At 39.8% G+C, this 13,452-nt stretch overlaps 1 protein-coding gene across 2 annotated transcripts in view; it reads left to right on the top strand.

Moving 5' to 3' along the window:
* Positions 1-13,452, top strand: part of AGBL1 (AGBL carboxypeptidase 1) — a 404,673-nt gene that overhangs the window by 253,661 nt on the left and 137,560 nt on the right. For both annotated transcript variants that reach the window (XM_072148535.1, XM_072148534.1), the window contains one exon: positions 6,982-7,142. In XM_072148535.1, coding sequence (XP_072004636.1) covers positions 6,982-7,142 — 161 coding nt within the window. The remainder of the gene's footprint in view (positions 1-6,981; positions 7,143-13,452) is intronic.

Here is a 13,452-nt window from a genome sequence, read left to right as displayed (position 1 = left end):
TATTTTACACCTGAAAATACCTCCTCTGTCCTTCCCCATAATCTTTTACATCAGCTGGGAGACCAATAGAATATATGATGTTCTTGACCTGTGTTTGTCTTTGAAAATGGTTTCTGGTGGTAAACCAGCAAGCTGTTAACGTAAGTCACTGGTACACATACTTAGCGTGATGTATACCTCTCCGAGGAGTTAACGATGCTCATTACCATAGTAAAAGGCATTATATGTAATCATATGCAAATGGCTGCTGAAGTAATCATGCCATATTATCATTTTGCCTTGTGCATTATGAAAAAAGCTGCCTTGAGCTTCATTGAGACGTGTATATGTCCATTATTTAAATCATAGCCAGAATTCCAAGTCATCATCTTCCAGTGAATTGTAGCATTTTGCATTGTTGTTGATCTGTATTCCCACGGTTACGGTGGCTCGGCATATGAAAGCAGCTCGAGCCGCAGCAGAACGGCGTGCACAAGAGACAGCTGTATTAAATGTCTTGGCTGCAGATGGTTTTACTGAATATTTAGCACAAATTTGCAACAAAATCAAAACATACGTCATTAAGGGTCATTTTAGATGTTCAGAGACGTGGAAGCAAAGCTCTTTGTTAATCATCTGCATCTAAATGGACCTTGCTTAAAGTCAGGCTGTTTATATCATACTGAGCCATATTAGTAGTCGCTTTAGCGCTCGTTGTGAATTTCTCTTATTTTTCATGTACACTTAGGAGGGGTTTATAATCCCCTGTACACCTGGATACTGGCATACAAGGTGGATTTAGTCACAATTCCCGGTGTGATGTCAGAAATTATGACTACTCCACCCTCTTTACCGGTAAGGCCAGGCCATTGGTTTGGGTTTCGACTATAGCACAGTTCTACACGAGGCCGGACCTGGGGCATCATGCCCACGCCACCGGATATGTATCAGGAGTATGGAGCCTCTGGATACATGCAGTGGGTGCAGGGCAGGGTTTGAATCATATGAATGCTACATTCCCCCTTAGTGTATAAAGATTTCCCCATGAAGTCACTGGGGCAGATTTATCATTAGACAGATTTATTTTTTGAGTGTCGTATGAGCTCTTTAGGTGTCTTATTTATTAAAATGACTTAGACAGTTTGATAGATGTTGTACATGAGGTTTTAATATCTAGGTGAAAACTTGCCAAACTAATTCCTACATTTTTCCTGTGCCGCTGTAGTGGATTTGCCCATAAAGTTGCACTTTATCTTAATCTGACACATCTAGATTTACATGATAAATCTAGAATAAGTAGACTGGAGGAAAAAGTGGAGTGCGTCGCCACGAAAGTCCAAAATGTGGAGCAAATCAGCAATTTTGACAAATGTAAGCCTTTTGGAGGACAGATAACTGCAATGATGCATCCCCTTCCATGTGCCCATGTAGTCTAAAGGATCTCAATGTTTCCTTACAACAGAGGTCTACACTGTATGTATGTATGTATGCACAGTGGGATACGTCCTCTTGTATGGTTTCTTCCCCCTGGAAGTGGGAGTAGGAGTGAACTTTGGCAGCAGCCAGTGATTTTCTACTACTAATGTTCAGAGTCTCTCCCAAGAGATGTAACTTTCCTCATATAGATAATTAGAGGAAATACCCAGAGCTTATCTCTGCCGAATGTATACTGTGCTGTCCAGCAGGAAACAGGATGGGAAAAACACAGACTACTGTGTTTCTTTATCCAGTGTGTCCTGTTGGATGTGATATATACTGAGCAGATGGAGGCATTAACGATGCATCCCCTGCCAATATATGTCTATAGACACGTTTAGTGTCAACGTGTGTCAAAACAAGACATGTCTTATATAGTACTGCACCTTACACCACTTAGATTAGATATGGTGCTCAAGCAGGATAACCAATCTGTCCAAGAATTGTAATATAAATGAAAACTTGGCACTCCTTATTCTATATTAATTCAAATATGAAAACATTTAATAGGTGCAAAGGAATCCAAAATAAGTGTAATGTTTTGGTCTATCTAAGACCCTCATCAGACATTGATTGCAGGGGGAATGAGCAGAGGAAGTGGAGCTGACCGCTACTGGTAATAATGTAGTAAGGTAGTAGAAGCAATGGAGGCATCTCCACCAGTGGAATAAAGCCAAAAACAATAGGAGGCTTTCAGACTGTGTGCTTATTGGGAAGGAGGATTCTGCCATCATTAGGGATCCCAACCAATCTTCATTTATTCACTATGTAATCCATAGCTAAAAGATGTATCTGGCTCAATACCATTTACAGGCAGTCCCCGGGTTACATACAAGATAGGGTCTGTAGGTTTGTTCTTAAGTTGAATTTGTATGTAAGTTGCAACTGTATATTTTATCATTGTAATCCCAGCCAGGACTTTTTTGGTCTCTGTGACAATTGGATTTTAAAAATGTTGGGTTGTCATAAGAATCAATATTAACACTAAAGCTTCATTACAGACACCTGTGATAACTGTTATAGCTGTTTATTGTAGCCTAGGACTAAAGTACAATAAATTACCAATATCCAGAGGTCCGTTTGTAACTAGGGGTCATATGTAAGTCGAGTGTTCTTAAGTAGGGGACCGCCTGTACATGTATTTTTTTTGCACCATTGTTCATACAGTACTATATACTTGACAACACTTGATCATACAGTACCATATATCTCTTGTAGGGATTTACTGTAGTATGGATAAGGTTTCCATAGCCCTTGGTATATGTCTGACACGTAAGAAGAAAGGTTCTTCATCGTGACCAGTATAAAACATAAATAATATTAGTACAATAAAGTACAACAAAAGCATGTGCGCATGAAAAAAAGATAACGCTGTTAATGTTCTTAATGCGCTTCTTATAAATATTTTTATCACATACTTTTTCTCATCGATCCTTGGAGATGCTCAGGTTACTTCTCTGTTCTGTGACTTCTCCTCACTTCTCTACATTACTTTACGCCTTGAAGCAGTGAGATGGATCCTGCATTTTTTCCATTTCTTGTACCTCTGTGTGTCTCCAGTGATTACATCTGTGCCGATGTCTGATTCTGTGTTTCTCTACATCTGTTCTTTGTGCCTCCTTTATATCTGGTGCCTTAACCCTGCCATCTGGTCCTTGTACCTTGTGCCATTACACTTATGCCCTTATATCTGGCTTTTACTGTACGTCTACGTTACCCTCAAATCAGAAAGCCTGCTGAATGTATGATGAGCTATAGCGCTGGCCACGCTCATCCTTGCCTATACTGAAAAAGATACATCTCATCAACAAAATCCATTCTTCACGGATGCAGGTGAATTGTGTATATTACTTGTAACCTGAAGGTCATAAAATGGTAGTGGGCTCATATTTTAATGAGCATGAATCAGAGAGAGGGTATAGTGTTCATTTCCTCCAGTACTTCTCGGTTGTATGCTGTTGATAAATTAGTGTGCAGTTTCTACAGGTCTCCGATCCGCACTCCACTCCTGGGAGCAACAGGTGCACAAAACAGCTTTGATATACGAGCTTTGAGAGAACCAAGGAGTTGTTAATGCTTTCTGCAGGCGATCATATATAATTCAGGCAGCCGGTGCCAGGCATCATGAGTGTTGTTATTTTTTGCAATCCAACATTTCAGATGGAAGTGATAAATATACGGTGTGTGAACAATGGCTTGAAATCAGTTGGGCTAATTGCAGGAGACAGACAGTTTATTAATGCATGAATGCTCTCCTGGGGTTTTATCTCTTGAGGGCCAAGGGAATCATTTAGTGTACTGTATGCTAGTAAATGTGGCTAACATTTACATTGCTGCTGTTTATCTCTCCCTAAGTATTATCTGCTGCTAGTTTAATATCTAACCATTTTGATTTGTGTAGTTTTACGGCTCCCTGTTTGATGGATTCCATTATTTGAAGGGTTTAATGAGGCATGAACTAATTGGATGATATATATAGTGTTCCTGCAGTTCATGTGTATTCTGTCTCCATTCTTAGCAGGGAACTGTATGTTTAGTGGCTTAGGATACTGGAGAAGATGACATCACTGTGTATAAAACCACATTGTTTTCATACACCGTCATAGGACACTAGATGAGCTGTTGACAAGTTGGTGAACCCTGCACTGCTCGGGAAGTGTGCACCAACTTTTATTTGGTGCTCCTTTGACATAGAGTGTGCAACACAATTTTGTCGAGTCGCAATAATATATTTGGTGCACAGCCCGACCAGAATTTAGTTGTGTGCCGGGCATAGTGCAACTGGACCCTGAATCCTGACACATATAATTTATGATGATATTACCTTGTTGTCACTGTTTGGTGCTCATATAGCATAGATCCATGGTAGTTCTCTCACTCACAACATAGGAAAAAGGAGGCGAAATAGCACACAGGTCACGATAAGACAGCTTCTCAACTGGTTGATATGATAAAATGGGATATATATGGGGTCACCTGGTAGACCATTATAACTGTAATGCTGCAAACCTGAAGATCAATGTACACCTAGTCCCAGTGTTTCTGGGCTAACTAACAAAGATTCAAGTCCTAAGGCAAAAGGCGTTGACAGTAGAAATTCATTTTTCATTATAGGACATAGTGGGAGAGAGAAGGTATAGCAGGGCTTCCCCTGAAATGTCCAAACCAATTGCTGAACCAATGGTATGGGTAACTTATCAAATCTCAATAAGAGAGGATAGCGATGAATAGAAGGCGTCAGCCCAGAACCCAGAACTCCATGATCATGAATGTTAGTAGTGGGCAGGACCCATTGAGGCACATTTACTTACCTGTCCACGCCACGATCCTCGATCCGGAATGTCTGACGATCGTGGATTGAGCCGCAATTCACTATGAGCGTGCGCCCTATATCCTGCATGTGTTGCTCCGCTGGAGTTCATCATCTTCTTCCTGGTGCATGTAATTGCATGGCTTGCGACACACTTTTTAAGTTAAATCCTGCGGTTTGTCCGAATCCGTTGGATCGTCTGACGTCCCGCCCCCCGATTTATGTCACATGATAGCCGACACGATTGTGCCAAAATCGGAAAGGGTGGGACACAGTCCCCTGCATAATACCTGTCCCAGCGGCACGATCCCCGAAAACGGCAGAAAACCCGGCGGAAATGCGGCTGCAGGACCCTTACTAAATAAGCCCCATTGTGTTAGTGGTGCATGGAGATATTTTATGTACATTACTCTGTATTGATCTGTGAACATTAACTTTTTGTACTCATGAACTGTATGTAGCAGTGAAATGGTAAAATGTAGATGACAAGAGTAGAAAACCTCATGTATTACATTGCTTAGAAGATGTTAAATCCTCTTGCAAAGTACCTAAACTGGCTTATCTGAGCAATGCCATTGTGTGAAGAAGTTGAAAATATGAGAAAGAAATGTCATTACCATAAAGAAATGAATGTTGTCTGTAATCCTGATTTCATGTCATTCCGAGCTCATACAAACTCTGCCCTCGTGTCAGCATATGGAATTGAGGAAGAGAGCAACCTACTGTTTGATGAGACCTTCAATTAGACTTGCTTTCATCTCATTGTATTATACCCTTCTCACAGGACACCTGAATCCCTGCATCTTATGGCCAAAATAACTGTATTTATAAGGATTGTTTAGCAATGAAACGTGAAGTAGCTCCCCAAATGTGGTAAAATTGTGAACATCGTGCTTGGGCAACATTATCTACAGATATTAATAAAATATAGTGTACATAGAGCAAAGCAAAATACTGAATCCATGAAGAAGAAATTGTATTATCTTATTTCCATCTATCTATCTATCTATCTATCTATCTATCTATCTATCTATCTATCTATCTATCTAAATGTAAAAAGCCAGCAGTACTCCAAATTCAGTCAAAATCCAAGATGAAAGTTAATTTCAAAGTGGGCCGTTTCGATGACCTTCACCTTTCTCAGGCACCTGTTTCTGGCGTGGAAGCAGTGAAATAACTGCAAACTTATGCGCAGTACAAGAATTTGTGATTAAAATTGTGAATATGCCACCTTCACACCATGTTGGTGTGGAGGGGACAGGGGGGCACTGCAGTCACTGAAGGAGGGAGTCACGGGGAGTTCCTGCCCCGTGCCTGTGTTCATTTGAGAAACCAGCAAACTTTTGTCTGTGGATTTTCACACAAAACTAAACCAGGTCGGACCTGGCGTAGTTTTGCGCAGCGGCCGCACCACCCACCAGATACATCAAGAAACCCAAGCCTCTTGATGTATTTCCATGGGTGTAAGGGATGTGACCACTATAATAATAATAATAATAATAATAATAATAATAATAATTTTATTTATAAACTCCACACAGTTTAGGCAGCGCTACACAGAGCTTTTTTTGCCAAATCATTCCCTGTCCCCAATTGGGCTCACAGTCTAATCATCCTATCAGCATGTTTTGGATTGTGGGAAACCCACACAAACACTGAGAGATGCAGATGTTGACCCTGGGTCTTGAACCCAAGCCCCCAGTGCTGCAAGGTTTTAATGCTAACCACTGAGCCATTGTGCTGCTGCCGGTGCTCCTGAAACATCTGTCAAACAAAATAAGACTGCAATATCACAATAAGACTTATTTAATCAAGTGATTTTACAGTACCTTTTCTCTGGTATCGTCAGTGCATTTCCAATACCACTTATGTTATTTTGCGCTCTGCTATTTATTGATCACCTTTTTGGCATACTACCGCAGCACCCGCTCTGTACTTGTTATTCTAGTAGGCGACAAGTTATGTGTCTGCTTGGTGTTCATCCTCTTGGAAAGTAAGTAAAAGAAAGTTTAAGATATCAGAGAACTTTACAATGAGATGAATGGCGCTGGTCGATCATCTGCAAACAGTCGCAAGAGCATTTAAATGCAGGTGTAGAAGTTATTAATGATTTCATGGGACTCAGTTCAATTAATGTGCACACGCTCAGTGCGAGTTGTTTATCTTTAAGATTGATTGTTCTCCACTCATTTCCATATCATCTGCATCCTTCGCAGGGCTTACAGGTTGGAACAAAGGAGTTAGAAGAAATGGGGGCAAAGTTCTGCCTTGGACTTTTAATTCTTCTATCCAAGTCCTTTTATAGTGGAATACTGAATCCTCAGGTAGAGGCGCTGCTTGACGCTGAGAGAGAAAGTGCTGACAATCACAGAACCAGGTAAGATAGTCTTAAAATCTTATAAATGGATCAATTATGCTTTGTGGTATATGGACTATTAAATGAGAATATGATCTACAGAAAACACTGTAACAAAAACAATGGTGATTCATTTCATTGACTGTTTGACTGAGATGACATGGTCATTTGGGGTCTCAAATCAGCCCCATGTTTCATAGTCTGGCATCATTTAAAGGGGTTTTAAGGACAAAGAGAAGGTATATACAGTATTTCATGTACAGCTGGATATTGAATTTTGGATCTTGAACATAGCTTTTTGTTGTTATAAAAGTAAGTCTTAGTTTTTCTTTTCTTTTTTTCTATTTAATGACACCTTCTTTGATGCATTGTGCTTCTTTTGTGCATATTCCCTTGTTTAAAACATATTTAGAGACATAGCCAGAAAATCCTTGGAATTAGATTTTTACATGGTAGGAAGCTAAAGGCACAAAAAGGTACAAAAAAGGTGCAAATTGCACTAAGAAAGTTAATTGACATATTTAACAAAGTAAAAAATCATTAAGATAAATCAGGCACAAAAAACACAGCCAAAAAAAAAAAACTAAGATAAATGACCCCTTACAATGCTCTTTTTTTGCACAGATATTTTCATACACATGGTGCTTATGTACAAATTGCAATAGTATACATGTCCAATAATATGGATAAATGGCCATCAGTGACGCATATGTGTCTCCTGATTTTGTTTGGTGTAGGATTTGTGAGTAAAAAGCAAATCTGTACAACTGTTAGGAAGGACTGTGAAAGTCCTGGTTACTACAACTACACATTTTACAAAACTATATACACACTGATACAATAAAACCACAGCTCCATATATCACATGCAGTTTGCCTCACTAATGTGCAGAATGTGCCAGATTATTGAATACTGGTGCATGGTCTTCAATAATGTGGCGCACACTACATGCTCCGATTGCACTTAACCTGAGGACACCAGTTTTTTCAGTATCTTTTTTGCTGCACTCAGTTTAACAAGCATGCGCCACATTTCTTTTAAGTGCAGGAACTTCTTAAATACATGTGAAAGCTCAAAAACAATATCAAAGTATAACAGAAAACTGACATAGCCAATTAATACATCTGGCCCACTGTGTGGTGTATCACAGTATCATAGAGCTTATCAGTTGTGAAGTTCTTATCAGTTGTGAAGACGCATCAGACAATTTGTAAAGACGGGTTGAATAGTTGATAATATGCTCCTTTAAGAAGCCTTAAAATGTAAAAATCCACTAGTTACATTACAGTGCTTTGTTAACGTGTTTACTCAAGTCAACACGTATTCATTGTAGATTTTTGCAAGAAGTTTCTTAAAAAGCAATGTTTGCCCCAACTCTTTGTATCCTTTAAATAAGTGTTCCACTGATTCCTGCATAGTTGGGATTTTCTCCCTAGACCCCACTGTCAGATCCTACTGTCAGAAGGGTATTGCCCAGGTGTCTCCTCCAGCCCAAGCCTAGAAACTTCTAACAACATCTATTTTAGTGGAGTGGCAGCTAATAAACGATGCCAACAGTTTATTGAGGTGGTGAAAGGGCATCTTTAACTTTCTGAGTAGACCATAACTGTTTATATCCAGGTGATAAAAGTAGGAGAAAGTAACAATCATTTTAGGAGGGAAGAGTTCTAGTGCCATTTGCCTTTGGGTTCAAGGAGCACTGCAACAAGTCATCTCATAATCATGGAATGAAATTAAACCGATGATCTTGGGGTCATAAATATGAAATGTTTTGCGAAGTCCTGGACTTCAGTAAATCATATTAACTTCTGTATCACCAAGAGAAATGACTTTCTGCAGCCTGAATTATTGCTGCATCCTCATCCATTCTACTGTCAAAAGTCTCAATGCTGGACTGATGACTTGCATCTTACTGACTGTTGTTGGACAACAAAAAAGGTTTGTCAATGTTTTATTTATTTTTTTAATTTCTAAAAGAAATCTCCAAATCTATTAAATGCAAGATGTGGAATTGGTTCAGATGGCACTATGATAGGCGCCTGTCGGTTTGTCCTACTCCGGCACATTCCCCCCTTTTTACCCTTCCCATTCCCCTGTTCTTCACTAGTTCTTTAGAATGTATTTCTATGCACAGAAAAATTCCCCCCTAGGGATCAATAAAGTCGCATCATATGGTAAATAAAATACATCAGAAACATTAAGCCAGATAAAATTAACAGGTCAGGTCACTACCAACATCAAGTGCTCTTGTTTATTAGGCCACATAGATCATGTGCTTCTGTGTTCACATCACAGCATGTCCACAGCATTTCTAGTTTTTTAGCTATTCATTGGCAAGGGATAATCATCAGCTTTCAAAAATGTATATTCTTGACACACTCCCAATAAAATAAGCACTTGCACTAGCTATAAACATCACAACTTGGCGGGTCTTCCATTTGAACGGTCCTGTCTGCAATACAACTATGCTGACCTGACAAAAAAGATTTTATCAGGCTTCCTTACATCTTCTTGACAACTACTAGTAAAAGCCCAGCAATAACAATTTTTCAGGATGGTCCTTCCACACTCTCGTGTAATAATGATGTTAGAATGACTTTTGCCAGAAACTGGAGTTGCTGAAGGTGATGTAATAGCACGAGAGGTATGACCTTTATTTGCAGAGTGCCAACAAGTTCCACAACACTTAACAAATATATAAACAAATAAATATATTACAGAATAACAGCATGGTCAAATAACACAAGTGCAACCGTTTGCAACCAAGCAGTATGAGAGCTACTTGTATCTTATATTTCACAAATTGTTAGGCAGGCTTAAAAAAAGTTTTTTCCAGGATTCTAAAAAAATCTAAAAATCATGTCATGAGTTTGTAAGATGACATCTGCCACCAGGATGAAGGATTGTAAACCAAGCACACTTACATGCCCCTCTGGCAGGATCTGCTCTTCTTATGCTCTTCTTAAGCTTTTAAAATTATGCAAATAACATAGGTTTTAATAAAGCCTGGAACACTTCAGACTCATTTTAATAATTTTTAAAGCCATTTTTTCTTAAAAACAAGGGCTTAGGAAGCTTATAGAAGCACAGAGCCATAGGCGGCACGCACCAGTATGACAGTGTGCTTGGTTTACAGTCCTTCATCCTGGTAGCAGATGTCCTTCAAGTTTAAATAAAATTCACCTGTTTATTCCGGCTGCTCTAGCGCTTGATGCTCCTGTTTTCCTCACTGGTCCTTTTTTACACTCTGTACAGGCGCTCGGCCTTTGCTGGGGGTTGCTATTATGTAAGACACATGACTGCTAAGGCCACTGATTGGCTTTGACATTTACAGGAGGTTGGAAGGAGAGATTTTTTTGAATTTGAATGGTCTTTAAAAAAAACACCTTAGACAACCCTTTTAATGATGCCTTAAGCCGTTTTAATTCTTTACATACTTTCTCGACGCTTTCTCGCGTGGCTCTCACTTTAAGCTTTATTCCAGAGCTCTGTCAGTGTATAGTATCTTTATCTCCTATTACATTTCCTCACATCTCATGCTTGTTTCATACATACGCAGTTTGCCTCTGACACAGTTCTGTTACGGCCAAGATGTCTCATGTTGGCATTGAATTGGCTTTTCAGCCTGTGCCTTCGACATCAGACATTTCCGCTTGTCAGGAGTTATATCTTTTCTTGTCTTCAAGCCTCCTGGTTTGTCATGGGTCTCCTCGACCTACTCTGTGCATTTTTGTGTTTTTTCTAATGCTTTTCGCCTCTGGGAAGAGAATATTGAGCAAGACGGGCTGGTCAAGTTGTGTGGGATTGATTGTTTCTGTTGTATGATCCAAACGAATCAAACTCAATGTTCTGCCTGCTGCGGCCAGGTACAACTGTCAAGGATAATGTGAATGGGACTGTGAAAAAGACACAATCTTCCCCTTAAGGAGAACAGAGCTAATAGCAATGCCAGACAAATAAAAATAGGATTTGCTGTGATTTGTATGTACAGGATGTACTCGACATGACCCTGACTAATTCTCTCATTTTACTGAATACCAATAAAATACTACTATATATGACATTTTTATTTTAGATTTTATAACCTTTAAACATATCCCTTTTACACTATAACATTGTAACATGTCCTCATGTAACATATCAACAATTAAAAAATACAGCAATAACAGCTATGTGCTGCACACCTCTCAGGGAGCTACAAACAGTCAAGGGTTGATCCAGTAAACCCAAATTGTAAAACATAGAAAATAAGTTCTGACCAGAGCTCCCAATTCTCTTGCTTCCGTGTGTTCTTCTTCTTCCAATATGTCACTCACAAAATAGAGCAGTTCACACTCCTCCAGCACAAATTCCTGAATCCTCCGATAAGAATATAACGCTATTCAGACCAACACTCCTGCGTTTTTCTTGTGACCTCCTCCGTATGCAACATATGTTGCTGTAGATCGAAGAAATTCACCCGCAGATAGCGTAGTACAGTTTACACTCAGGATTTATTTAGGTTAAAAACATACTCACAAAAGAGCGATAAAAATGCGCATATAAAACTCCAATATGGGATGCCAGCTACACGTTCTCGACCGACCTTGGGTTTCGCCCTGTATGGCTTCTTCCGGGACGTTGCAGGGTCGGGCAAGAACAGGGGGAAACCCAGGGTCGGGCGAGAAAATTACAAGGAAAGGGGAGTGCAGAGCAGACTATGAACTTATGGCTCACCAATGCAGCAGTGACTTTAATAATCTATGGAGCTGTGGATGTAGAACTGATGATGTTTCATTATTTAATACGGAAAAGCTATATGCTTCTTGTCTTCTCTAGACTCTACCTTAAGTATAAATGAAAGAATGGAAATGGCACATGCCCAGTGATACACAGCCGGATTGTGATGGATTCAGGGATAAAATAGAGATCTCTACACGTAAGATGCGAAAGGGAAATTCAATATTTATCATAAGTACTTAGCTGTGTTAGTAATGGCTGGATGGAGGACTCCTGCCACCAACATACACACTACTTTTCTAGGATGATATGTGGCACCTTATACTTTAAAGAAAATGATGCACACAAATTCTTGTTGCAAAGATTGAGACGGATTCATGAAAAGGGAGGCAAACTACAAAGAGCAGTTTGTAGACATTGGGGCTTATTTACTAAGGGTCCCGCGGCCGCATTTCCGTTGGGTTTTCCGACATTTTGGGGATTGTGCCGCCGGGACAGGGATTTAAAAGGGGATTGTGTTGCATGAGATTGGTTTGTGTCGCATTTGCGACGGCTTTCATGCGACACAAATCAGGGGGCAGTCCATTGGACGATTCGATGGATTCGGACAAACTGCGGGATTTAAATTGTGTCACAAGCCTAGCACTTACATGCACTGGGAAGAAGAAGGTGAACTCCGGTGAACCTGATCGGGGAAGAGAGAGATGCAGGATATCAGGCGCACGCTGGTAGTGAATCGTGGCAGCTGTGCATTCTCGTCGGGGCGCGCACCTCGGGGATTGTGTGGGGACTGGTAAGTAAATCTGCCCCATTCTTTTCAGTGTAAAGTAAGAACACACAACCGGTTTAGTTGATCTGGCCCTATGTGTTATTTTCTTCTGGAAAATTGTTGTTGGGTGCAGAAAATAAAATATTGATCATGCTACTTTTGTTGTGCTTCCTCTGATATTTCTGCCAGCATTTTTTTTATACTGAAGTGAGGGTGAAAATCTGCATCAAATCTGCATCAATGTGTAGTTTTTATGCAGAATTCCCTCAACCAAAAGAAATGGGAAAAAAGAGGAAATAAATACATGCAGAAAATCTGCTAAAAAACACACGTATTGGATGCAGATTTTGCGATTGAAAATCAACATTACCTATATTTTAAAACCAAAAAAATAAGAACTTTTTTTATCACATGTGTGTGATTATTATTATTATTTTTTTTTGGTCATCTATGCCTCTTCTGTAAAAGAGACTTTTTTGAGGCATTCTTAAAACATTGCATGTCATGAATTAGGAAAAACACCTGAATTTCACCAATACAGTAGAAAAAATGAGAAGGAGGTTGGATTATCATTGTAGTTTCCTTCTATGGTCCTGGACTGCCTGGGACTGCAATAGGGCTTGAGTCCTGCCTGGTGAACTCTGCGCTCGAGTGATGGCATGGCTGCCCATAGAGAGGCCTGAGCTCTGAGTGCCACCTCCGGCACCTGTGCCATAGGTTCGCCACCACTGGTATATACGGTCATGAGTGAGTGTAGAAGAAAAACAACATTTTTCATGCATAGGTGATAAACAATAAAAAAGTTGGTGCATTTATTAGTAGTAATATGTGAAAGCTTCAATG

Source organism: Engystomops pustulosus, chromosome 4 (genome assembly GCF_040894005.1).
Source record: "Engystomops pustulosus chromosome 4, aEngPut4.maternal, whole genome shotgun sequence".
NCBI lineage: Eukaryota > Metazoa > Chordata > Amphibia > Anura > Leptodactylidae > Engystomops > Engystomops pustulosus.
Note: the sequence above shows the minus strand (reverse complement) of the source record. Positions and strands in the feature narration are given on the sequence as shown.